Source organism: Neovison vison, chromosome 1 (genome assembly GCF_020171115.1).
Source record: "Neovison vison isolate M4711 chromosome 1, ASM_NN_V1, whole genome shotgun sequence".
Classification (NCBI taxonomy): Eukaryota; Metazoa; Chordata; class Mammalia; order Carnivora; family Mustelidae; genus Neogale; species Neogale vison.
The window spans coordinates 210,933,690-210,957,971 of NC_058091.1; the positions used below are offsets into that span (position 1 = coordinate 210,933,690).

Consider the following 24,282-nt stretch of genomic DNA (forward strand, 5'->3'; position numbering starts at 1 on the left):
ATTGCTGACAGTGTCCCATCCAAGCAGTGCCAGGAAAGGTGATGAACACCTGCCTGGCATATTCTTTGGTAGAGATGTATCCATCAGTTATCCAGTACCTGGACCTTTTAAAATCTCAAATGATTAACTACACTTATTCTGATTAAATACTATGTAGCCTTCTAATAACTTGATTTCCATATAGCTTGTTTAAAGGAAGGAATGAACTGTTAGGGTGATGACAACTGTATTAATCATGGATTTTTGTTGTTGGTGGTGGTTTTGTTTTCTGTTTTTTTTTTGTTGTTGTTGTTGTTGGGTTGTTTTGTTTTGTTTTGGTATGTGCTGATGCTTTGATATTTTGGGGCCTTGCTAACACTAGAGGGACTGCCCCTCCCAAGGTTAGCTAATTCCTAGGGATAGAAAACAACTTGCCCCAGAATGCATCCTTCATGTGCAATCCAGCCAACTCAGAGTCCATACTCCAACCAACCAACTCCTTTATCAGGCTCTCATAGGCCTTCTCAGGGCTACTACCTAGTCACTGCAGGGTCAGGTACCAAACAACCAGTGACAGCTCCCACACCCCAGAAACCACTGAAATTATTCAAACTAGCCAATCCTAAACCTGATTACCTTGCCACACCCATTCCTTCCTACAGAAACTATAATAAAGGGTCTTGGCCCAGTTTTCCCTCACACTCTGTCTCCAGGCAGACCCTGGTGCTTCCCCACACTGGCCCTGTGTGAGGTGGTATCCCTGCCTCCTCTTGACAACTGTGAGTAACAAATGGTGTTTTTAATGTAACTGTCTCCTGTTGGCCTCAACATATGTAAATAATAAAACAACCTACATTTTCAAACAAGAAGGCACAGTCTTCTTGGAAGTCATAATTCTTAATAAAATAATGTTTGAGTTTATATAGCCTTGTTTAATGTCAATATTCCTTAGATCTAAGTCACATTTTTAAGTGATTTCCAAGTCACCAAAAGGGTAAGAACATGGACCATGATAAATCCACTAGATTTAGTGGAGCTTTCCATTGGCCTTTCCAAGGTGACATCCTAACTTCTTGTGTACATTCTATGAATGTCTATAATTCTTTTTTTAAAAGTGTATGTATGTATGTAAGTAATTTCTACACCCAGTATGGAGCTTGAACACACTACCCCTGACTAAGCCTGCCAGGCCGCCCTGAATGTCTACAAGGTTTTTTTTTTGTTGTTGTTGTTGTTTTTAAGATTTTATTTATTTATTTATTTGACACAGAGAGAGAGACAATGAGAGAGGGGAAACAAGCACCAGAAGTGGGAGAGGGAAAAGCAGGCTTCCTGCCAAGTGGGGAGCCCGATGTTGGGCTTGATCCCAGGATCCTGGGATCATGATCTGAGCCGAAGGCAGACACTTAACTATTGAGACACCCAGGCACCCCGAATGTCTACAAGTCGTAAAGGGAAGGTGAGGAAAGGAAAATCTGGCAGGAGTAGCTAACACAACAAATAGCAACCAAAACAATTTATAAGACTTTCAATTAGCTGGAATACTGGGTCAAAGTGTAATGATCATGAGTAAGCTACATTTAGGTTTTGAATATCAGTTACTGAGGTGCCTGGGTGGCTCAGCAGGTTAAAGCCTCTGCCTTCGGCTCAGGTCATGATCCCAGGGTCCTGGGATTGAGCTCCACTTCGGCCTCTCTGCTTAGTGGGGAACTTGCTTCCCTTCCTCTCTCTCTGGCTGCCTCTCTGCCTACCTGTGATCTCTGTCTGTCAAATAAATAAATAAAATCTTAAGAAAAAAAAAAAAGGAAGAAAGAAAATCAGTTACTGGGTGCCTGCGTGTCTTAGTCGGTTAAGCAACTGCCTTCAAGTCAGGTCATGTTCTCTGGGTCCTGGGACTGAACCCCACATCCGGCTCCCTGCTCAGCAAGGACCCTGCCTAGCTGACTGAGCCATCCGGTGCCCCGGGAGACAGTTTTTCATCAGTATAACATCATTGTCATTGAGGCATTTTAGAAAGGTGCCTGGCATTACTGGGTATAATGTATATATGTATAGAATATACACTCTGAAATTTTATTGCTTCTTATCATTACCATAAATGTGTGGATAAGAAATTTGAGAAAAATGGAAACTGAAAAGATTATTTGATAAATTGGTAAAACAATGGTTATAATTATATTCTTTCCCCTACAAATTTCCAAAGGACCCCTTTATAAAAGATTTTTTATTTATATATTTGAGAGGAGAGAGAGTCGAAGTAGGGGGAGCAGCAGGCAGAAGGAGAGGGAGAAGCAGGCTCCCCTCGGAGCAGGAAGCCTCATGCAGGGCTTCATCCCAGGACCCTGGGATCATGACCTGAGCTGAAGGCAGACACTTAACTTACTGAGCTACTCAGATGTCCCTTATACATCCCTTTTAACTCAAAAATAATTTAAAATGTATCTTTGTACTGTTTGAATTTTTAAAAACCATCCATATGTATTTTGTTCAATTTAAAAACCAATAAAACTACTTTTCAAGAATTAAATATATTTAGACACAAATGTATTTAAATTTCAAATACATTAAATATATGTAAATGACACATTTTATAGTTAAAGAAATAATGGCTTTATTTTATTATTATTTTTTAATGCCTTGATTTTAGGATGATTAAAGCGGAAGTGGCATTAGCTTTTTATCCATCTGTTCTGAATACTTAAAACATCTGGAGATCTTGGTTTTCAAACCTTACAGCCTCAGGACCTTTACATTCTTAAAAACTGAGGTGCCTAAGAGCTTTAAAAAAAAATCCAGGTTACATATCTCAGTGTTTGCTACATTAAAAATTAAACCTGGAAAGAGGTGCTTGGGTGTCTCAGTAGGTTAAGTGTCCAACTCTTGGTTTCAGCTCAGGTCATGATCCCAGGGTCCTGGGATCAAGCTCCACATCTGAGTCCCTACTCTGTTGGAAGCCTGCTCCTTCCCCTTCCACTCCTCTTGCTTGTGTTCCCTCTCTCTCTGTGTCTCTGTCAAATAAATTTTTAAAAAAATCTTTAAAAAAAATTTAAACCTGGAAAACTTCACAAACCCAATACATGTTAGCATAAATATTTTATGAAAAGTAACTATATCATCCAAAATGCATTTAGTGAAAAAAGTGGTATTGGTTTATGTTTTTGCAAATCTCTTTAATGTTTGGCTTAATAGGAAACAGCTGGATTCTCCTGTTTCTGCATTCAGTCTGTTGTAATATGTTGTTTTAATTGAAGCATATAAAGAAAATATGGTTTCACACAGATACATAAATGGAAAAGGAAGAAATAACTTAATAGGCTTTTCAGATAATTATGGATAGTCTTTTTGATACTATACTCAAACTTGAGTAAGTGATAGTTTCTTCAAAGGTTAGCTGTAATGTGGAATCTGAAACAATATCAATGAATTTCCATATTCTATTACACTAAATTTCACTGTTTTGTCCTGTAATTGGAAGGATTCCTTACTCATGCACTGTTTTGTAATATCATGTATTAGTTACTATTTGGAAAATAAAGACTCTCTGAGTTATGTAGATCTTCCAAATGTTGGCACATTTTATTAATATTAGCATTGATAGCAGATAAAAGTCCTTAAGCAATGGGAATCAATCACAATGATTGATTCAAATTTATTCAAATTCTAATTTTTCATTATAAAAGTTTACGTTCTGTCATTGGCAACAGATACTGTCAGTTGTTTTCCTTGAAAAGGCAAACTCATTTTGTTCATTTTTGAGAAAATATTTGCCAAATACCCAAGATGAAATAACTAGTCTGTCAATTCTTTCAAGTAAGTATTTTTTCCATAAAAAAAAAAGACTAGTTCTGCTTGCAACAAGTGCTTTTCTTTAGGACTACCATTGAATGTCAGTATACAGCGGAACTGTTTTGTATTTACCTTCCAATTCATCACCTTGACTATTAAAGAGTCAAGATGTTAATCTTGTTTTAAGATTCCAAAAAAAATTTTTTTTTAGGATTTTATTTATTTATTTGAAAGAAAGAGAGTGAATGAGAGCATGAACAGAGAAAGGGGCAGAGAGAGAGGGACAAGCAGACTCCCCATAGGGAGCCTGACACAGGACTTGATCCCAGGACCACGGGATCATGAACTGAGCCAAAGGCAGCTGCTTAACCACCTGAGCCACCCAGACACCCCCTTAAGAGTTTATTTTTAAGTAATCTCTACACTCAATGTGGGGCTCAAACTTATAACCCCTAAGACCAAGAGTCACATGCTCTACCAACTGAGCCAGACAGGTGCCCCAAGATCTTTTTAAAATTAATTTTATTATTATTATTATGTTCAATTAGCCAGCCAGCCATTTTTAGTTTTTTTTTTTTAAGATTTTTATGTATTCATTTGACAGACCAAGATCACAATTAGGCAGAAAGGCAGGCAGAGTGGGGGTGGGGGAATTAGGCTCCCTGCTAAGCAGAGAGCCTGATGCAGGGCTCAACCCCTGGACTCTGTGTGACCTGAGCTGAAGGTAGAGGCTTTAACCCACTGAGCGACCCAGGCACCCTCAGCCATCATTAATTTTTGATGTAGTGTTCAATCATTCACTAGTTGTGCATAACACCCAGTGCTCATAACTACATGTACTCTCCTTAATATTCAGCAACTGGTTTCCCCTCCCCTCCCAACCCCTTCCTTTCTGAAACCCTCAATTTGTTTCCCAGAGTCCAGAGTCTCTCATGGTTTGTCTCCCTGTCTGATTTCTTCCCATTCACTTTTCCCTCTCTAGCCTATGGTTCTCTACGCTATTCCTTATATCCCACATATGAATGAAACCATATGATAATTGTCTTTCTCTGCTTGATTTATTTCACTTAGCATAATCCCCTCCAGCTCCATCTATGTCGATGCAAATAGTGGGTATTCATCCTTTCTGATGGCTGAGTAATATTCCACTGTATATATGAGCCACATCTTTATCTGTTCATCTGTTGAAGGGCATCTCAGCTCCTTCAACAGTTTGGCTATAGGTGGTCATTGATGCTATGAACATTGGAGTGGATATACCCTTTCTTTTCACTACATCTGTATCTTTGGGGTAAATCCCTCGTAGTGCAATTACTGGGTCATAGGGTATCTCTATTTTTAATGTCTAGAGGAACCTCCATACTGATTTCCAGAGTGGCTGTCAGCTTGCATTCCCACTAACAGTGTAAGAGGGTGCCCCAAGATCTTAACTCAGGGATGTTAATCTTGACTCAGCATCAAAAATTAATAATTTTTGCTGAATCAGTGATGATACTTCTAAGTCTTTTTTTTTCCTTTTTAATGTGAGTGGTAGCAGTGAAGAATATGATTATCAGTTGATGCCATGAACTTGATTTATACTAAGGCATCAACAATATAACCTACCATTATTTTTCTAATATCAGTGTAAATGTCTACATGAAACAGGCAAATGCTATTATTTGTGAATAATAACAATTTCACAAATGGTTCTGACCTCATGAATCTCCTAAAAGCATCTCAGGGGAACTGAGGGGTTTGTCAGCCACATGGTAAGAACAGCTGGTCACAATAATTACTGAGGTTTTGTGTCTACCATCTATCCACCCATCCATCAATCCATCCATCCATCCATCCTATTTGTTAAGGGGCTATTCTGACCAGACATCATATTAAAATGAATAGTTTCTTCCTCTAAAACAACACAGATGAGAACAAAACACAAGCCTGTAGAATAATTATACCGTAGCAGAGGAGGTGCCTCAGGAGAAAGCCCACAGGGCTGCCTGGGGAAGTTAGAAAAGACTCCTCAAAGTAACCCTGGTTTAGGCGCTGAGCTCAACAGGCTCTGTGAAAAGGTCATGCCTTTCTACTTTAATCCAGAGTTTTTGTTTAGCTCTTGAATTCACAAAGTAGCAACAGATTCTTACAGTCAATATTTCAGTTAAATTTTCTGAACTCTTATTACATTCTTTCATACCAAGGAAAAGATAAAGAAGAAAGAGGTAATGATCAGCGTTCATGAACATTCTGTAGTAGCAAGCAAACCCAGAAGTGCTCAGCCACCAGATTTAGTCAGACTGGTCCCCTTACTGGGCAGAAACACAGAAACAAGAACCTCCCTAGAGGGTAGGAGGCCAAGTGAGCCCCTTTCAAGTCCTGTTTTCTCTCTTCACTGGTGGTGGGACTACAAAAATAGCTTTCTTATTTAAAATTATGGAATAATTAAAACATAGTAAAGGGGCTCCTGGGTGGCTCAGTGGGTTAAAGCCTCTGCCTTCAGCTTGGGTCATGATCTCAGGGTCCTGGGATCAAGCCCCGCATTGGGCTCTCTGCTCTCTGCTAGGCGGGGAGCCTGCTTTCTCCTTCCTCCCTCTCTCTCTCTCTGCCTGCCTCTCTGCCTACTTGTGATCTCTGTCTGTCAAATAAATAAATAAAATCCTTAAAAAAATACATAGTTAAGTAGCAATTACTTGGGGGAGAGGGTCTTTAAGAAACTGGTCGAATTAAATAAAGAAGAGCATCCTTCCTAAAGTTAGAGTAAGAGGTAAGTGAGTTAAGGGGCAGGCAGATGGGATTTTGAGTTTTCTTTCCAAGTTGGTATAAAGGAGCAATATCAACAAATCACTGAGAAATACAGCTCCACTTGGCCTCTTTCTATTCTGTTTGGGTTAGTAACAGCACCTGAACCTTTGTTACCCAAGTGAAAAACACATATGGTAGACTTCTGCCTCTCTCCCATACTCTCCATTCAACTGGTTTAAAAAGTCTTACAAATTCTTCCTTCATAACCTCTTTCCTCTGCCTCTTGAGCATTTCCATTCCCTTTTGCTATCACCTTACCTCAGGGTTTCATTTTTCACTTCTAGAATTCCAAATCTTCTCATGCATTGTAAACACATTTCTAACTCATACTGATAATAAGGCTCCCCTACTTAAAATGGTGCAATGATTCCTATAACCTACAAGAAAAGAAGCAAACTGCTTGGCTGAGAAAATCAATCTGGTCACTGCATAAATGCCCAGCCTCATAGCATGGTGCCTCCATATACTTTTTGAACCGATCAGTCTCTTTCCCAATTAGAGTTCCTTTGCTCCTATGTATCTGTCTGAAAGGCCCTTCCTCCTCTTGGTCTACCCGGTGAATCTTACTCATCATTCAAGACACAACTTACATGTTTTCTCTTAATCTGAGCAAAATGCTGTCACTGCAACCTGGTGCATAGCTCCATCACGGGGGTTATGGCAAATATCCAACTTACTGTTTATGGGTCTCTCTCCCCCACCTAGACTGTAAGATCCTTCTGGTAGAAATCATTTCTGAATTATCTGAATTATCAGCCTCGGCACATCAGACATCCATTAAGTGCCTGTCCCCTTCCCTCCTGCAGTACGCCCCAGTGAGCTCTGAAGACACAAATGACTAAACAAATGACAGTCCCTGGATGGTAGGTACAAAGAAGAGAGAGGAGCAGTCACAGTCATGAGTAAAAGAATGACACCAATGGGGAACACTAGACACTAGAACAAAGACCCTGAGCTCCTGCTGCTAAAGTCCCAAGAACTCCTAGATCCTGCCCCCCTTCTTCCAAGTGGTTATCAGAACTTCATGGTTTCACTCATTCATTATACTCCCATATTCTAGATAAAAACAGTTCTTTAGTACTCCTGTCTTCATCCTTCTATCATTCAACTATTTTCCTTGCCTTGATTCATGAATTTATGATTATTAGCAGAATGTAGGCTCCTACTCGGAAGCTCATATCTTAAATTTCAAGGACAGAGATAGGGCATTTTTTATATATTCACTAGGAAATTATTTTTTATAATTAGAAGGGAAAAAATTTAAGACCCTAACTCCAACAAACAAGCAAATAAACAACCTGTTCTGAATAATTTTTAGCAATTCCCCCCCTCGATAGATGAGTACATATCTGACTAAATATAGTTACATCAATTTTTTTTTTAAAGATTTTATTTATTTATTTGAGAGAGAGAGACAGTGAGAGAGAGCACGAGCGAGGAGAAGGTCAGAGAGCAAAGCAGACTCCCCATGGAGCTGGGAGCCTGATGTGGGACTCGATCCCGGGACTCCAGGATCACGCCCTGAGCCGAAGGCAGTCGTCCAACCAACTGCGCCACCCAGGCGTCCCTAGTTACATCAATTTTATAGGGCCATAAACTACTGTACTTTATAAAGCTGATTTTTTGAAAAATTGGATCTCGTACCAAAGTCTCTTCTAGGGCCAGGATTACTCTGCCAGGCGTGGGAAATAGCCCTTGATGCTATGAGTTTTCAACACCAATACATTAGACTTGAGAACCTGGAGGGGAAAAATAGGTTATACTTATTTTGTGTCTGGGAACTTCTTCCCAAATATTTTTCTATGTATACAAATGCACATAAAGACATATAATTTTACATAAATAGTATGATACCAGATATTTGTTTTGCTGCCTGCAATATAACACCTTTTCATATTAATAAATGTAGATTCTCAGTGTTTATATACTATTGTATTGCATTCTTACACATTAAGACCTTTATATCATTATTATTTATTAACCAAGTTATGAAGTATCTGTTCTTTTGCCTGTTATTTTTGTCTGGGTTATTTAGCTTCTTTTCAAAAATCAGTTTATAGGAGTTCTCCATAGATTCTGAATATGAACCCTTTGTCAAATATGTGTTAATGGTGTCTTTTGATGAGAGGAGTTGAATTTTGATAAAACCCATTAATCAATTTTTTTCTTTTATGATTAGTGTTGTGTTATAGGAAATCATTGCCAGGGCACCTGGGTGGCTCAGTTGGTTAAGCATCAGACTCTTGATTTTGGCTCATGTCATGATTTCAGGGTTGTGAGATCCAGAGTCCTGGATTGAAGCTCCACACCAGATGTGAAGCCTGCTTAAGATTCTCTCTTTCCCTCTCCTCTGCCCTTCTTCCCACAGCGCACCCCCCCAATTTTTTTTTTAATCATTGCCTTGGGTATGGAAATAGGGAAAAATTGGAAACAACTTACACTTTCATATGTCAATTATACTCCTATAAAGCTGAAATTTAAAAAAAGAAATTATTGCCTACTCTCAAGTCATGAAAATATTCTCCTGTATTTTCTTCTAAATGTTTTAATGTTGGGTGTTTTTTTTTTTTAAAGATTTTATTCATTTATTTGACAGAGAGAGACACAGCGCAAGAGGAAACACAAGCAGGGGGAGTGGACAAGGGAGAAGCAGGCTTCCTGCTGAGCTAAAGGCAGATGCTTAATGACCGAGCCACCCAGGCATCCCTCTTCTAAATGCTTTAATTTTATCTTTCACATTTGGGCCCAAGATCCAACTCCAATTATCATTTGCATATGGTGTGAAGTAGGGATCAGTTATTTTTTTCCATGTGATTATCCATTAAAAATTTATTTTTCATTAGAATACATTTTACAATTCCCTTATATATTTTTGTTCCCAAGAATGACTTTTTTTTTTTTAAGATTTTATTTATTCATTTGACAGACAGAGATCACAAGGAGGCAGAGAGGCAGACAGAGAGGGGATGGGGAAGCAGGCTCCCCACCAAGCAGAGAGCCCGATGAGGGGCTCGATCCCAGGATCCTGGAATCATGACCCGAGCCGAAGGCAGAGGCCTTAACCCACTGAGCCACCCAGGCGCCCCAACCCAAGAATGATTTAAAATACACCTTTAAATCTTAACCTAAGTAATAATCAGCTGATAAATTTCTTAATATAAAAGCATTTTTCCTAAATATTAGTATTTTGAAAAATATTATCAAGGGTCATGTGTTCCCTGGATGACTCAGTTGGATAAGCATTTGACTCTTGATTTCATCTCAGTTTGTGATTTCACGGTCATGAGATTGAGCCCTGTGTCTGGCTCCACACTAGGCATAGAGCCTGCTTAAAGTCTCTCTTGGGGTGCCTGGGTGGCTCAGTGGGGTAAAGCCTCTGCCTTCAGCTCAGGTTATGATCCCAGGGTCTTGATATCGAGCCCCGCATCAGGCACTCTGCTCGGCAGGGAGCCTGCTTCCTCCTCTCTCTCTGCCTGCTTCTCTTCCTACTTGTGATCTCTGTCAAATAAATAAATAAAATCTTAAAAAAAAGTCTCTCTCTCTTCCTCTCCTTCTGCACCTCTACCTCCCTCTAAAATATATATGTGTGTGTGTGTGTGTGTGTGTGTGTATATACACAAATATATATATGTGTGTGTATTATCAAGGGTCAGACAATCAAATAGCAAAAGTAATCTTCTGGACAAATTAGTTTTATTTAAAACTTCATTAAAATGCAGTTCATTCATAAATTCAACTCTATAATATAAAGAGTGGTAATTTTAGAAAATTCATAAAGTAAACATTAATTTTTACTATAATTTTAAGAGTTATTCTTTGTTGCTATTGTTAAAATTTTATAATTATAAAATTGCATTTTTCCTTTTGGCAAACAACCATAGAAAGTGAAGTTTTAGGTGTTATTTGATAAATAGCACTGCATTTAGTGGAGCTAAAATTTTAAGTGGAAATATAATTGTCTTCTTTAAATATATGTCTACAGTGTTTCATGTTATACCCCTTACTTCTCTATCTACAATGGACATGATCACATGACAGGTCTAGAAGAAGGGAACTGACTTTGTTGAGTACCTTCTGTGTATTAAGCATTGAGCTAGATGCCTCTATTCCGTGAATCTCAATCTTCATAACAACTCTTCAAAAGAATCCTCATTTTCCCTCCATTTTTTAGGTAAGGAAACCAAGACTCAGTGGGGTTAAATATTTCCCAAAATCTATAGCTAGAAAGGGAAAGAAGTGGGGCTGTAAGGGAGGTTTATCTGAATTCAAAACCCAAGCTCTTTTCTCTATACACTACTATTCTCTGGGAGAAAAGGTTGATAAACAAAGACAAATTATGTATCTTAGGACATTCACTGGTAAGTTTCTTTTCAATAATGAAAGAAGTAACGTGTTTTTCTGAGTACCTTGCTTAAGATTATGGCACACACTATAAAGGACAGTTAAGAATGTTCACTTACCATGAAGGACTTTATATAACCTAGCTGAGCAGATAAAACTAACATGTATGACATAATTAGTGAATAATATCAAATAATTAAAATTAACTGTTAAAGTAAGATCTGGAGGCCATTGTTGTTGCAGGCATTTTTGAAATGATGACCATGCTGAAGGTCACTGAGGTAATGTTTAGAGTGGGCTACATTATGAAAGATCTTGAAAGAGTTAAACTTAATAAAGTGACATTTAAGAGACCCTTGGAGCTTTCTGATCTGGCAAGAGGTGCTTACAAAAGTTTTCTTCAGCAGAAATACTCAGCATATTTCTGAGTAGAATGTGAACAATGAAGTCATGAAGAACTTTTTAAAATTCTCGCAGTAAAACAAGGGCCTGAACTAAGGTGGTCCTGGTGATAAACTTGAAAATCAAATGTTATGTTACTAGGATTAAAATTCTGCTCTTCAGTAGTATTGTACTTACTACAGATAAAATACTACAATTGAAACAAAGAATATAAAAAAACATATATAGTTGTCAGCATGCTCTCAACAATATGAAAATTCTAGATCCATCTAATTTAATCTATATTGTTTTCAGTAAATGGATTTTATTCTGTTATGACAAAGCTGCTCACCTCTGTGAAAATTAGAACATCTTTAAAGCCCTCTTACTCTTACTTAGTCTTGGAAATAACCAGTTTTTCAGGAAAAAATAAAGAAGGTACCATAAATTAGTGGAATCTCTGTAATGCAAGGCCAACCAAAATGTGATTTATACCTGTATTGCATAGAATATGATTATAGTTTATGACATGTAAATTCTTTCAATTACCTTCAATATATCAAAATTACATTTTATAAAGGGGTTTAAAACATAATTGTCCTAAATTATTATTAGACCAGGCCCACTGAAATCTTTTCTTTCCAAATCTTTTAAATACATATAGTATCATAAGGCTATAAGCCTAATAAAATAAGCACTAAGTGTTTTTTGATTAGATGAATTAGAGCCATGTCATCATCACAATTTATATGGTAATTAATTCAGACCAAAGCAGAGGGTTATGAAACCAAAACATGAAATAATTTAGAAGAATCTTCTTAGAGATTAACTTTGACTCCAATGGCTTGTTTAAATTCATGGTTTTGTGGTTCCAAGATATCATAGAAAACTTGTTTTTTGTCAAAATGGTCTCTAATGCAAAGCAAATCTTCAATGGAATAGTTATCATTTTTCCCAGTCCAAATAGTCAGGCTGTACCTGTGTTAAAATAAAACAGAATTTTATAGTGAAAAGTAAAAGATAAGAAACAGTGATGAGGAATTCCAATAAGCCTAAAAATAGTTACTCTCATTTATCTTTAACCCAAATTCACACAGACAAAAAAAATTAATTAGCAGTGCTGGAACATATAGTTCCTGTTTCATTCCTTCATAAACATCAAAAGAACTAGAGAGAAAAAAATTCACATTGCCATCATCTAAATTAGGTAACTGCTATATCTGAATTACAGGATTGTGAAATGGCTTTGGAAACCCAGACTGGTAACCCTGAAAATGGGCCAAATATTGGACAAAAAAACTGAAGAGATTATAATGCTGAATAAGGAATTTGTTCCCTACACAAAACCTACAGCTCTAATTTGTTTTTTTTTTTTTCAGTAGCCTGGGTAGAGTCAAAGACATGACTGCAAGGGACTATGAAGAGATACAAATGTCACTGACATTACCAACATTCATATTCACTTACATGTGGCCCCACTCTCCCTTCTGGAGGTGTTTGTATGAGATATAAGACTGCCAAGGGATGTCACTAAGGATGCCAAACAGAATAAATTTAGATCCATTTCTGGGCGTTAAAGAAAACAATAATAATATATGCAGATTTATCATGGATGTTAAGAATATACTCAGAATTTTAAAGCTATTTAAATTATATATTTTTTCTTCCAGTAGACATTACTTCTATTACAAAACTATTGCATCAGAGTCTAAGAAAATGCAAAGCTGCTAAGTAGTTCCGCACTTATTTTCCCCATAAACATTTCAGAATGCAGGAAAAAAATCTCCAAAGTCCTTCTTCAACTACTACTAAGAAAGTCTAACCAAGGTATGTGTTCTTGCTATGTTGGCATATATCTGTCCTTAAGGATTGTGATACCATTCTAGAGATGCACTTTGAATTTTATGTGGAATTTTATTCCACAGCAGCATTTGGTTTGCTGCACAGCAGCAAATTTTAAGCTACAGGTGAGGACACAGACACACACACAAATAAGAATTTCTTTGAGATCTATATTTTTACGACTTACCAGGACTGAATCAGAAAGAATTTAAAAATCTGGATAGATTAACTACTAGTAAACAAACTGAATCAACAATTTAAAAATCTCCTAATGAAGAAAAGCCCAGAACCAGATGGCTTTTGATGAATATTTCCAAACGTAAAGAATTAACACTTATTCTTCTCCAATTCTTCCAAATAACTGAAGAGCAAGAAACAATCCCAAATTTATTTTATAAGACCAGCATTATCTTGATACCGAATCCAGAGAAGGACACTATTAGTAAAGAAAACTGTTAAGTCAATATCCCTGATGAATATAGATGAAAAAATTCTCAGTTAAATACTACCAAACCAAAGTGTGCAGCACAATAAAAGAATCATTCACCATGATCAAGTGGGATTTATCCCTGTGATGCGAAGATAGTTCAACACAAACAAATCAATGTTATACATCACATTTAATAGAATGAAAGAATAGAATCATATGATCATTTTAGTAGGTGCAGAAAAAGCATCTGACAAAATTCAACATCCACTCATGAAAAAATTCAATAAATTAGGCTCAGAAGGAACATATCTCAACAATAAAGGCCATTTATGACAAGTCTACAGCTAACAACATACTCTATAATGATAGGATAAAAGCTCTTCCTCTAAGATCAGGAACAAGACTAGAGTGCCTACTCTCACCACTCTTTTTTTTTTTTTAATATTTTATTTATTTATTTGACAGAGAGTGAGATCATGAGTAGGCAGAGAGGCAGGCAGAGAGAGAGAGAGGAGGAAGCAGGCTCCCTGCTGAGCAGAGAGCCCAATGCGGGACTTGATCCCAGGACCCTGGGATCATGACCTGAGCCAAAGGCAGAGGCTTAACCCACTGAGCCACCCAAGCACCCCTCTCATCACACTTATTCAACATAGTCTTGAAAGTCCTAGCTACAGAAATGAGGCAAGAAAAAGAAATAAAAAGTGTAAGAATTAGAAGTCAAATTGCCTCTATTTGCAGATGACATGATTCTGTACATAGACTTTGTATAAAGACTCAACCAAAAACCTGTTAGATCTAATCAATGAATTCAGTAAAGTTGCAGGATACAAAATTAATTTACAAAACTTAGTAGCATTTCTACACACTAAAGTGAAGTTTCTGAAGAAGAAATAAATTGATCTCATTTACAATAGCATCAAAAATAGCATCAAAAAGTAAAAGACATGGGAACAAATTTAATCAAGAGGTAAAAGATGTTTATGCAAAAATTATGACACTGATGAAAGAAATTAAAGAGGACATAGATAATTGGAAAAATATTCTGTCTTCATGTATTAGAAGAATTAATACTAAAATGTTAATACTAACAAGAGATTCAATGCAATCCCTATCAAGATTCCAATGGCATTTTTTACAGAAGTAGAAAAAACTCTCCTAAAATTTATATGGAACCACAAAAGACCCTAAATAGCCAAAGAAATCTTAATAAAGAAGAACAAAGCAGGAGGCATCATATTTCCTGATTTCAAAATATACTATACAGCAATAGTCATCAAAACAGTGTGGTAGTGGCATAAAAATGGACAAATAGACCAACAGAACAGAATCAAGAGCCAAGCATATATGGTCAACTAATATTTGACAAAGGAGCCAAGATTATTCAATGGGAAAAAAAGTCTCTTCAATAAATGGTGCTAGGATAATTAGATAGTCACGTGTAAAAGAATGAAGCTGAACCTCTATCTTATATCAGACACAAAAATTAACTTGAAATGAGTTAAACAATTAAATGTAGGATCTGAAACAATTAAACTCCAAGGAGAAAGCATAGGAATAAAGCTCCTTGACATGAGTTTTTGTAATGATTTTTTGGATATGACACCTAAAGCACAAGAAACAAAATAAAAAATAATCAAGTGGGACTAAATCAAACTAAAAGGCTTCTGCACAGAAAAAAAAAAAAAATCAACAAAGTGAAAACACAGCCTCTGGAATGGGAATGGGTAAAAATATTTGCAAACTATAGATAAGGTGTTAATATCCAAAATACATAAAGTATTTTGTATACTTTGGTAACAAATTATAATTAAAAAACAAAAAACCCATTTTAAAAATGGGTTAAAAGGAAAAAAAAAAAGACCTAAACAGACATTTTTCCAAAGAAGATATATGAAAGGCCACTAGGTACATAGAAAGATGCTCAACATCATCAGTCATTATGGAAATGTAAATCTAAACCACAATGACATACCACCTTATGCAGGTTAGAATGGCCATCATTAACAAAACAAGAGATAACAAATGCTAGTGTGGATGTTAAGAAAAGGGAATCCTTGTGTGCTGCTGGTGGGATTATAAATTGGTTCAGCCACTATGGAAAATAGTACAGAGGATCCTCAAAACTACCCTATGATCCAGCAATTCTACTTCTGGGAATATATCCAAAGGAAACAAAAACATTAACTTGAAAAAATATCCACACCCTCATGTTCACAGAATCATTGTTTACAATAGCCAAGACATGGAAACAACCTAAATGTCCATCAATGGATGAATGGATAAAAAGGTTGTGGTATACACATTTATACAGTGTAGTATTATTCAGCCATAAAAAAATGAGGAAACCTTACAATTTGTGACAGCATGGATGGATCTTGAAGGCATTAGCTAAGTAAAATAAGTCAGACAGAAAAAGACAATACTGTACAATCTCACTTACATGTAGAATCTAAAAGGAAAAAAACCCTCATAAACAAAGAGATTAGACTTGCGGTTACCAGATGTAGAGGGTGCGGAGGAGGAAATGGGCAGGTGGTCAAAGGTACAAACTTACAGTTATAAGGAAAGTACTAAGGATCTAATGTACAACTTGATGCCTAGAGCTAACACTGCTCTATGATTACATAGGCAAGTTTTTTAGAGGATAAATCCTGAGTTCTCTTCACAAGGAGAAATCGTTTTTCTTTTTCCTTATCTTCATTCTTTTTATTGTATTTATATGGGAAGACACAGGTTAACTGAACATCTGAACTTGTGGTGGTAATCATTTCACAGTATAAATAAATCTAACCATGATGCTGTACACCTTAAACTCATACAGTGATGGGGGCATCTGGATGGCACAGTTGTTTGCATGACAGACACCTAGTTTTGGCTCAGGTTGAGATCTCAGGATCATGGAATCAAGCCTCAAGTTGGGCTCTGCGCTCAGCACAGAGTCTTCTTAGGACTCTTTCTCCCTCTCCCTCTATCTCTCCCTGCTGGGTCACTCTTTCTCTCAAATAAATAAATAAATCTTAGAAAAAGACTTATCAGTGATGTAATTTCATTTATTCTCAATAAAACAAAAATACTAAAAAAAAAACCCTGTATTTTTTTTTTGCTAAAATGGCATCTTTATTATTTTATTTGTTTATTATTTTATTTGAACACAATTGTGACTAACCTTATGATAAACAGATATGAATTCACGCTAAAAAAGGAGCTCTCCAGGGGCGCCTGGATGGCTTAGTGGGTTAGGCCGCTGCCTTCGGCTCAGGTCATGATCTCAGGGTCCTGGGATCGGGTCCCGCATCGGGCTCTCTGCTCTGCAGGGAGCCTGCTTCCTCCTCTCTCTCTCTCTGCCTGCCTCTCTGCCTACTTGTAATCTCTCTGTCAAATAAATAAATAAAATCTTTAAAAAAAAAAAAAAAAAAAAAGGAGCTCTCCAGTCTTACTCTGCCTCTTTTAACCCTCTCTCTATTATATTTAAAGTGAAATAGGAAAAAACATTACCTCAGGGTACCTAAATTGTATTTATTCAAATCAATTCTCAGGTTTCATTTTTAAGCCCTTTTTTTAATGAAATTATATAGGAAAAATACATAATACATAAATATGCATTTTAATGAATTATTATAATATGAACTCTAGTTAACCAAAACACAAATCAAGAAGTACAGAACCACCAGTACACTGGGAAGTACACATATGTCACTCTGTAATCACAACATTTCCTCTACCCTGGACTGCTCACAACCTTGACCTTTGTGGTAGTCATATTCTTACTTTTCTTTATTTACTACCTATATAGCCATTCCTAACTAGTACAGTTTAATTTTTGCCCGTTACCTAATTTTATATAAATGGAATCATATGATGCATAATATTTTTTTGGTCTTGCTTCCTTCTTTTTTTTTTTAAAGACTTCATCTATTTGGGAGATGGAGAGAGACAGAGAGAGCAAGCACATGTGCACTAAGTGGGGGAGGGGAAGAGGGAGAAATAGACTCTCAGCTGATCGGGAAGCCTGATTCAGGGATTGATCCCAGGATCCAAGATCTGACTGAAGCGGAAGGCAAATACTTAATCAACTGTATGTAAAGAAGTGAAGAGAATCTGCCCATGTTTGTAGATGATAGAGAAAGCCTACCAAAGACATTGCTAGATGAGGGGCACATTCCACCTAAACACTTTGCAACAGTGGGAATGGCATCCCTGAGCTACAAGTGGAAGCTTTCTTCAATTAGGTTTGGTCCCAAGAAGCTATGAAGATAAGGAAAGAGTGAACACGGAAAAGCCATAGTTGTGGGTATCAGATTATTCCTGTAGTAACTCAAAATTTAAAATTTAAGCAACAGATAAAAAAGATTTTACTTAGAGGGGTGCCTGGGTGGCTCAGTCAGTTAAGCGTCTGCCTTCGGCTCAGGTCATGATATCAAGACTCTGGAATCAAGCCCCGCATCGGGCTCCCTGCTCAGCGAGGAGCCTGCTTCTCCCTCCCTCTGCCGCTCTCCTTGCTTGTGCTCTCACTCTCTCTGTCAGATAAATTTTAAAAACATTGAAATTTTAAGAAGGGGGGGCGCTTGGGTGGCTCAGTGGGTTGGGCTTCTGCCTTTGGCTTGGGTCATGATCTCAGGGTCCTGGGATCAAGTTCCATATCAGGCTCTCTGCTCAGCAGGGAGCCTGTTTCCTCCTCCTCCTCCTCCTCTCTCTCTCTCTCTGCCTGCCTCTCTGTCTACTTGTGATCTTTCTCTGTCAAATAAATAAATAAATAAATCTTTAAAAAATAAAACCTAGATAATGGACTTATTTCTTTTTAGAAACCAGCTCTTAGATTTATTCATGTTTTTGATTAATGATTCACTAATTTCTGTCTTTTATCTTTTAAAATTATGTTTTATATAGCTTCATAATTTATTGAGTTGGATGCTTTACTTTCATTTTTATATTATTAACATATTTATATTTATTAATACAAGTATTTAAGACTTTTCTTTTTTCTCTGACCATTGCTTTAGCAGTGTCCCATTGTTTGTTTTGTGTGGGTTTTCATTTTTGTCAATTTGTAAGTATCACACAATTGTAAGTTTTTCCTCAAAAGTTGTTTTAAGAGAAATTTTTTAGGCATCTAGGTAGTAGAATTATTTTTTTTTATTTTGGGCTTATTATAGTTTCTGGGTTTACTGTATTGTAATCAGAAAACATCTTATTTTACTTTGTAGATTTTCTTAAGGGCTTCATATATAGGTATTTGTATGAGTTCATGTATTGTATGAGGATATAGTTCGGCTGTTCTAATAGAAACCTAAATTAAAAATAGCTTAAATAAGCCTAGCTCTCTTTCTCACATAGCTGGGAAAGCACAAATAATTTAGGGCTGATTTTGTGCCTCCACATGTCAAGGACCCAGAAGACTCCTATCTTGAAGCTCTTGCTTTCCTTAGGATATTGCCTTCTCTAGTTTATTGTGCATCTAGTTTAATCAAGAAACAAGATAGAAAGCTCAAATAAAGAAAATAAGAAAATAAAGACATAGAAATATGGGAGCCAAGAGCAGGCCACCCCAACATGGCACATTGTTTTGAGTTAAAAAACAAATAAAACCCCAGCAGATACAGGAAAATCTCTTTACCTTCTCCTCAACAGCCAACTTGTACCAGGAAGAGAGCTAATAACAGAGATTGCTCTTAACAGAAACTTACCTACATAATAGGTATTATTTATTATATTATAGTATAGTATAGTAGCAGTATTATATCATACATAATATATAAATTTATTATATTATTATAAAATATAAAATTTTATTATAAATATATTATTAAATTTATTATTTTATTTATTTTAGAAGATTAAAATAGTATATAACCCTATAAACCCATTCATTCTCTGGAACACTTTCTTCCCTGCATTTCTGAGGTAGCTATCTTAATTTGAGCTCAAGTAAAAAAAAAATTTTTTTTTAATATTAGACTTCTTTCTCTGGTAACTTTGCAGCGACAAAAGCTTCTAAATTTTGTGCCTTGCTAAGAAAGGTCTTCTCCACTCTGAAACTACAGAAAATATCATATTTTTTCTTTGTGTATTTAATGCGTGATTTTCAAGTCTTTAATTCTCCTGGAATTCATTTTAGAAGAAAGATGAATGAAAGGTGCCAGTTTTGTTTTGTTTTTTTTCTGCACAGTTGGCCTATTCTCACATACCATACTGAACTTTTGCACCAATGATTTGAAATGCTAGCTTTCCTTAATTTCTATGATAGATTTGTGTTTATTTTTGGACTTTCCTTGCTCTACTGACTAGTATATTAAAAAGACAGTATCAAAATTGTTTCAGTATCTGTATATTTATAATCTCTTGATATTTAATAGGTGGACCAACTAATTTTTATTATATATTAAAATAATAAAATTTTTATATGGAAAAAAACTTCTGAAATTAAGATAGAATTCAAAGAGAAACTATTTTATCGACTTAAAACTTTTTGAGAGTGTATAACATAATAGAAAAAGGACATTTACTGGGCACCTACTGTATTCAGAAACTTTTGTGAGGAATGGAGGTGAAAGACATGATGTTATGTAAGTGAAGATTAATCAGGAGCTTCTTTCAAGTGAGGGGATCTGTTCACTTACACAATCAGTGTTCATTCTCTGTCTCCATCTTTCTCTCACACACACTGTCTTTTTTATGATTTTATTCATTTATTTTTAAGAGAGAGTATGTGCATGCATGAGTTGGGGAAGGGGCAGAGGCAGAGGGAGAAGCAGGGAAGCCTAATGTGGGGCTCGATTCCATAACTCTGGGAACATGACGTGAGCCAAAGGAAGACGCTTAACCTACTAAGCCACCCTGGCATCCCCACGCAGTCTTTCCATAATCAGTTTTCATCCTCTGTCTCTTTCTCACACATCTCACACGCATATGCTATTTTGTTAAACTTACACATACCTGTTTGATTTCTTTAACAGCCAAAGTAACTGAGAACAAGACTGCCTGACTAAAGCTGCTCTGACAGGAAATGTTACAGGCTGATTTAGCTCCTTACATATATACTCCATTTCTTTTACCATTGTCCAACTGTAACCTGAAATGAAAGAAAGAAATTCAATTTTTAGTAACTGGAATCCTAAAAGTCAGTTAAATAAAAAACTAAATTAAATTACATATGAGTAGGTAATTCACAGGTATTTTATAAAAAGCTCTATTCGGATTCAGAGTGAATTAAATTACCACTTATTACATGAAAATATTTTGAATGGAAAATAGAGATAAAAAATCAAGTCTAAAATCATGCCACAAGTGACTTAAGAGAAAATTTAATAAAACATTAAAACATTAAAAAGGTTTTACTAATCTCTCAAGGACAAAAAACTCAAAACTTTTATACTATATTTGTCTTAAAGATTCTAAGGCTCTTACCTTAGGTATATCTGCCTCATTTTCTTTTTAAAGATCTTATTTCTTTGAGAGGGAGAGAGTGAGTGAGAGCACAAGAGCAGCAGGAGGGAGAAGCTGACTCCCTGCTGAGCAGGGAGTTGGATGAAGGACTCGATCCCAGGACACTGGGATCATGATCTGAGCTAAAGGCAGAGGCCCAACAGACTGAGCCACCCTGGCGACCTTATCTCCCTCACTAATATTCTCTATAAACTTAGATTTTCTGGGGGTGTCTGGGTGGCTCATTTGGCTAGGCATCTGCCTTCAGCTGAGGTCCTAATCTCAGGGTCCTGGAATCGAGCATGTCGGGGTTTGTACTCAGTGGGGAATATGCTTGTCTCTCTGCCCCCCCACCCCGCTCATGCTTGCTCTGTCTCTCTCTCTCAAATAAATAAATATAATCTTTTTTAAAAGGTACATAAATAAACTTAGATTTTCCATTGTGTTTGTTACTTAAGTATTTTTTTTCCAACAGAAAGATGCCTGCTAGGAAGTAGACGTTTAAGAAATAATTATCTTCATGATTATTTTTTGGCTAGTCCAAACTACTTATACATTTTACCTAAAGTAGAAATAGTAGAAAATTACTTTCATTTTTTTAAAATAATTTTATTTAGGGAGCAAGCATGTATGCAAGTGGGGGAGGGTTAGCGGGAGAGAGAGAGAATCCCAAGCAGACCATGCTTTTAGCGTGGAGCCTGATACGAGGCTCGACCCCATGTCACTGAGATGATGACCTGAGCCAAAATCAAGAGTTGGATGCTGGGGCGCCTGGGTGGCTCAATGGGTTAAGCCTCTGCCTTTGGCTCAGGTCATGATCCCAGAGTGCTGGGATCGAGCCCCGCGTCGGGCTCTCTGCTCAGCGGGGAGCCTGCTTCCTCCTCTCTCTCTGCCTGCCTCTCTGCCTACTTATGATCTCTCTGTCCAATAAATAAATAAATAAAAAATCTAAAAAAAAAAAAAAAAAAAGAAAAAAAAGAGTTGGATGCTTAACTTAATAAGCCACCAGGCATTCCCAAAATGACTTTTATATATGGGTTTTAAATCATGTTAAGAGATTGTGGAAAACACACTTGCTTGTTTATAAAAGCTTTGGGAAAAAAATTTATATTTTGGAGTGCACCTGGGTAGCTCGTTCAGTTGAGTGACCAACTCTGGATTTCAGCTCAGGTCATGATCTCAGGGCTGTGAGACTGAGTCCCTTGTCAGGCTCTGCACTGGGTGTAGAGCCTGCTTAGGATTCTTTCTCTCCCTCTCCTTCTGCCTCTCTCCCCGCCTTCTCTCTCTATCTCTAAAAAAAAAAAAAATTATATTTTCAAAATAATAGCCTCTATGGAGCATCTGCATGATGCAGGGGCTAAAGTGCTCAGGTGGTGATCTCAGGGTTATAGGACTGAGCCCCATGTTGGGCTCTATACTCAGTGTGGAGTCTGCTTGAGATTCCTATCTCCCTGTCCCTCTGTCCCTCCCCGACAGAATAAATAAATAAATAAATAACAGCCTCTATCAGAAACAGCCTATAAAAAGTACTGGTAAATAAAGGAATGTTTTACAGAAAGTTTATGTGAATATGTTAGTTTCGCAGCTAAATTCCTCATAAAAGAAGGGCAATGTTCTGCTTTCCTTAAAAATCTGAAAATCTTTGTAATTAGTAAAAGGGATTGCTAACAGAAGCTACATTTGCATGACTATAAATTTATAAACTCTTTCTAAATCTGTGAAACATGGGGTGCCTGGGTAGCTCAGTCAGTTGGGCATCTGACTCTTGATTTCTGCTTGGGTCACAATCTCGGGGTTATAAGATCTGGCTCCAGCTCAGTGTGCAGTCTGCTTGGGATTCTCTCTCCCTCTTCCTCTGCCCCACCCCTCACTCAAAAGCACTCCCTCTCTTTCGCTCTCTCTCTAAAATAAATAAATATTTATTTATAAGAAATAAAAAAGAAAGGAAGTATAAAGCATATGTTGGTAATGACAAGAGGCCGATGGGAGAAAAGCAGCCTGGACACATTCAACACCAAAATGACTTCAAAATCCAGATATAGTCTAATTAGTTAAAACCTAAGGTTAAGCCAGAATTATACTAAACAGTGACAAAAGGAGTTTAGAATCAGTAAGGAAGTTAATAAACTATTTCTCATTTACCTTCTTTGAATAATTTGAATTACAAGCAATATTCTTTAATGAAGCTAATTAAAATTAAAATTAAAATGCTTAAAAAATTAGAATTATGATAAGCATATTATTCTTTGTCTCAATCACATCAATTGTTGGCCCAGAGGGTTAGAACCTAAATGTCACTACTCACTAGATAGCAGTGACAGATAGCAGTAACTAGATCAGTTACTCTGATCTTATGTTGGACTAAAAAGTTAACATCTAAATACAATAATTGCAGGGGTGCCTGGGTAGCTCAGTCAGTTGGGCCTTTGCCTTCAGCTCAGTCATGATCCCAGGGTCCTGGAATCCAGCCCCACGTCAGCCCTCTGCTCAGTGGGGATCCTGTTTCTCCCTCTGGCTCTCCCCCCTGCTTATGCTCTCTCTCTTGGTGTCAAATAAATAAGTAAAAGCTTAAAAAAAAAAAACAGTAACTGAAAATAAGTAAAAGGTGAATTCCCTGAACACAGGGTAAAGACTAACATCTCCATAGGCTCTAAATACTTTCTTCATTTATTTTTACCATGTGGACAGGAGCGCCAGAGCATCTGATGGCTTTCGAGCTGTTTACCTGTAAATCACTGCCTAAGGATGTATGAAAAAATAGAAAGATGAACCCAAACAGCATAATCAGTTTCAACTGGGGGGAAAAAAGCTGAGATTCAGGTCCATCCCGAAGTGAACAGATAAAAGGGAAGAAGGGATCCAGCCTAGAGGAGAGTCTCATGGCCTCCTACTCCCCTGTCCAGACAAAGAGATGAAACCAGCAAACACTTGTGGAGCCCTTTTGAATGTCCATGGAGTAGAAGTTGGGCTCTTCAACAACACTCCCCCTCCTTCTGGCCTCACATACTGGAGTAGTTCTTTATTGTTCATCTGATGTAGGAAGTTTGCTCCAAGGTAAAAAAGAAAAGAAAAGAAAAGAAAAAGAGTATAGAGTGATTTGCAAGTTCAAAGAGACCAATTCAGGATTCGCTTAAACTTTGTAGAGGCAATTTTGGTTAATCTAGACCATGCAAATTTCCCATCCAAGCTTGGTGATACAATGTCACCAACAAATGCATTCTATCTGAAAGAAAAGAAAGTAGAGGCATACAGATGCCTTAGGGCCAGAGCTTTATCTCCATTAGGCTCTTAGATTTTGGAATAAGAGTTTGGTTTTG

General features: G+C 36.9%; 1 protein-coding gene across 2 annotated transcripts in view; it reads right to left on the minus strand.

The window, feature by feature from the left end:
• Positions 1 to 8,119: 8,119 nt before the first annotated feature.
• The window catches only part of FAM151B (family with sequence similarity 151 member B), a 32,554-nt gene continuing 16,391 nt past the window's right edge, over positions 8,120 to 24,282 (minus strand). Inside the window, exons 5-6 of one of the 2 annotated variants that reach the window (XM_044266269.1) lie at positions 20,477 to 20,612; positions 8,120 to 8,288 (exon numbers count right to left, since the gene is read on the minus strand). In XM_044266269.1, the coding sequence (XP_044122204.1) occupies positions 8,261 to 8,288; positions 20,477 to 20,612 (164 nt within the window). In that variant the 3' untranslated portion in view covers positions 8,120 to 8,260. Of the gene's footprint in view, positions 8,289 to 10,223; positions 12,250 to 20,476; positions 20,613 to 24,282 lie in introns of those variants that run through there. The other variant, XM_044266264.1, reaches the window with a different exon arrangement.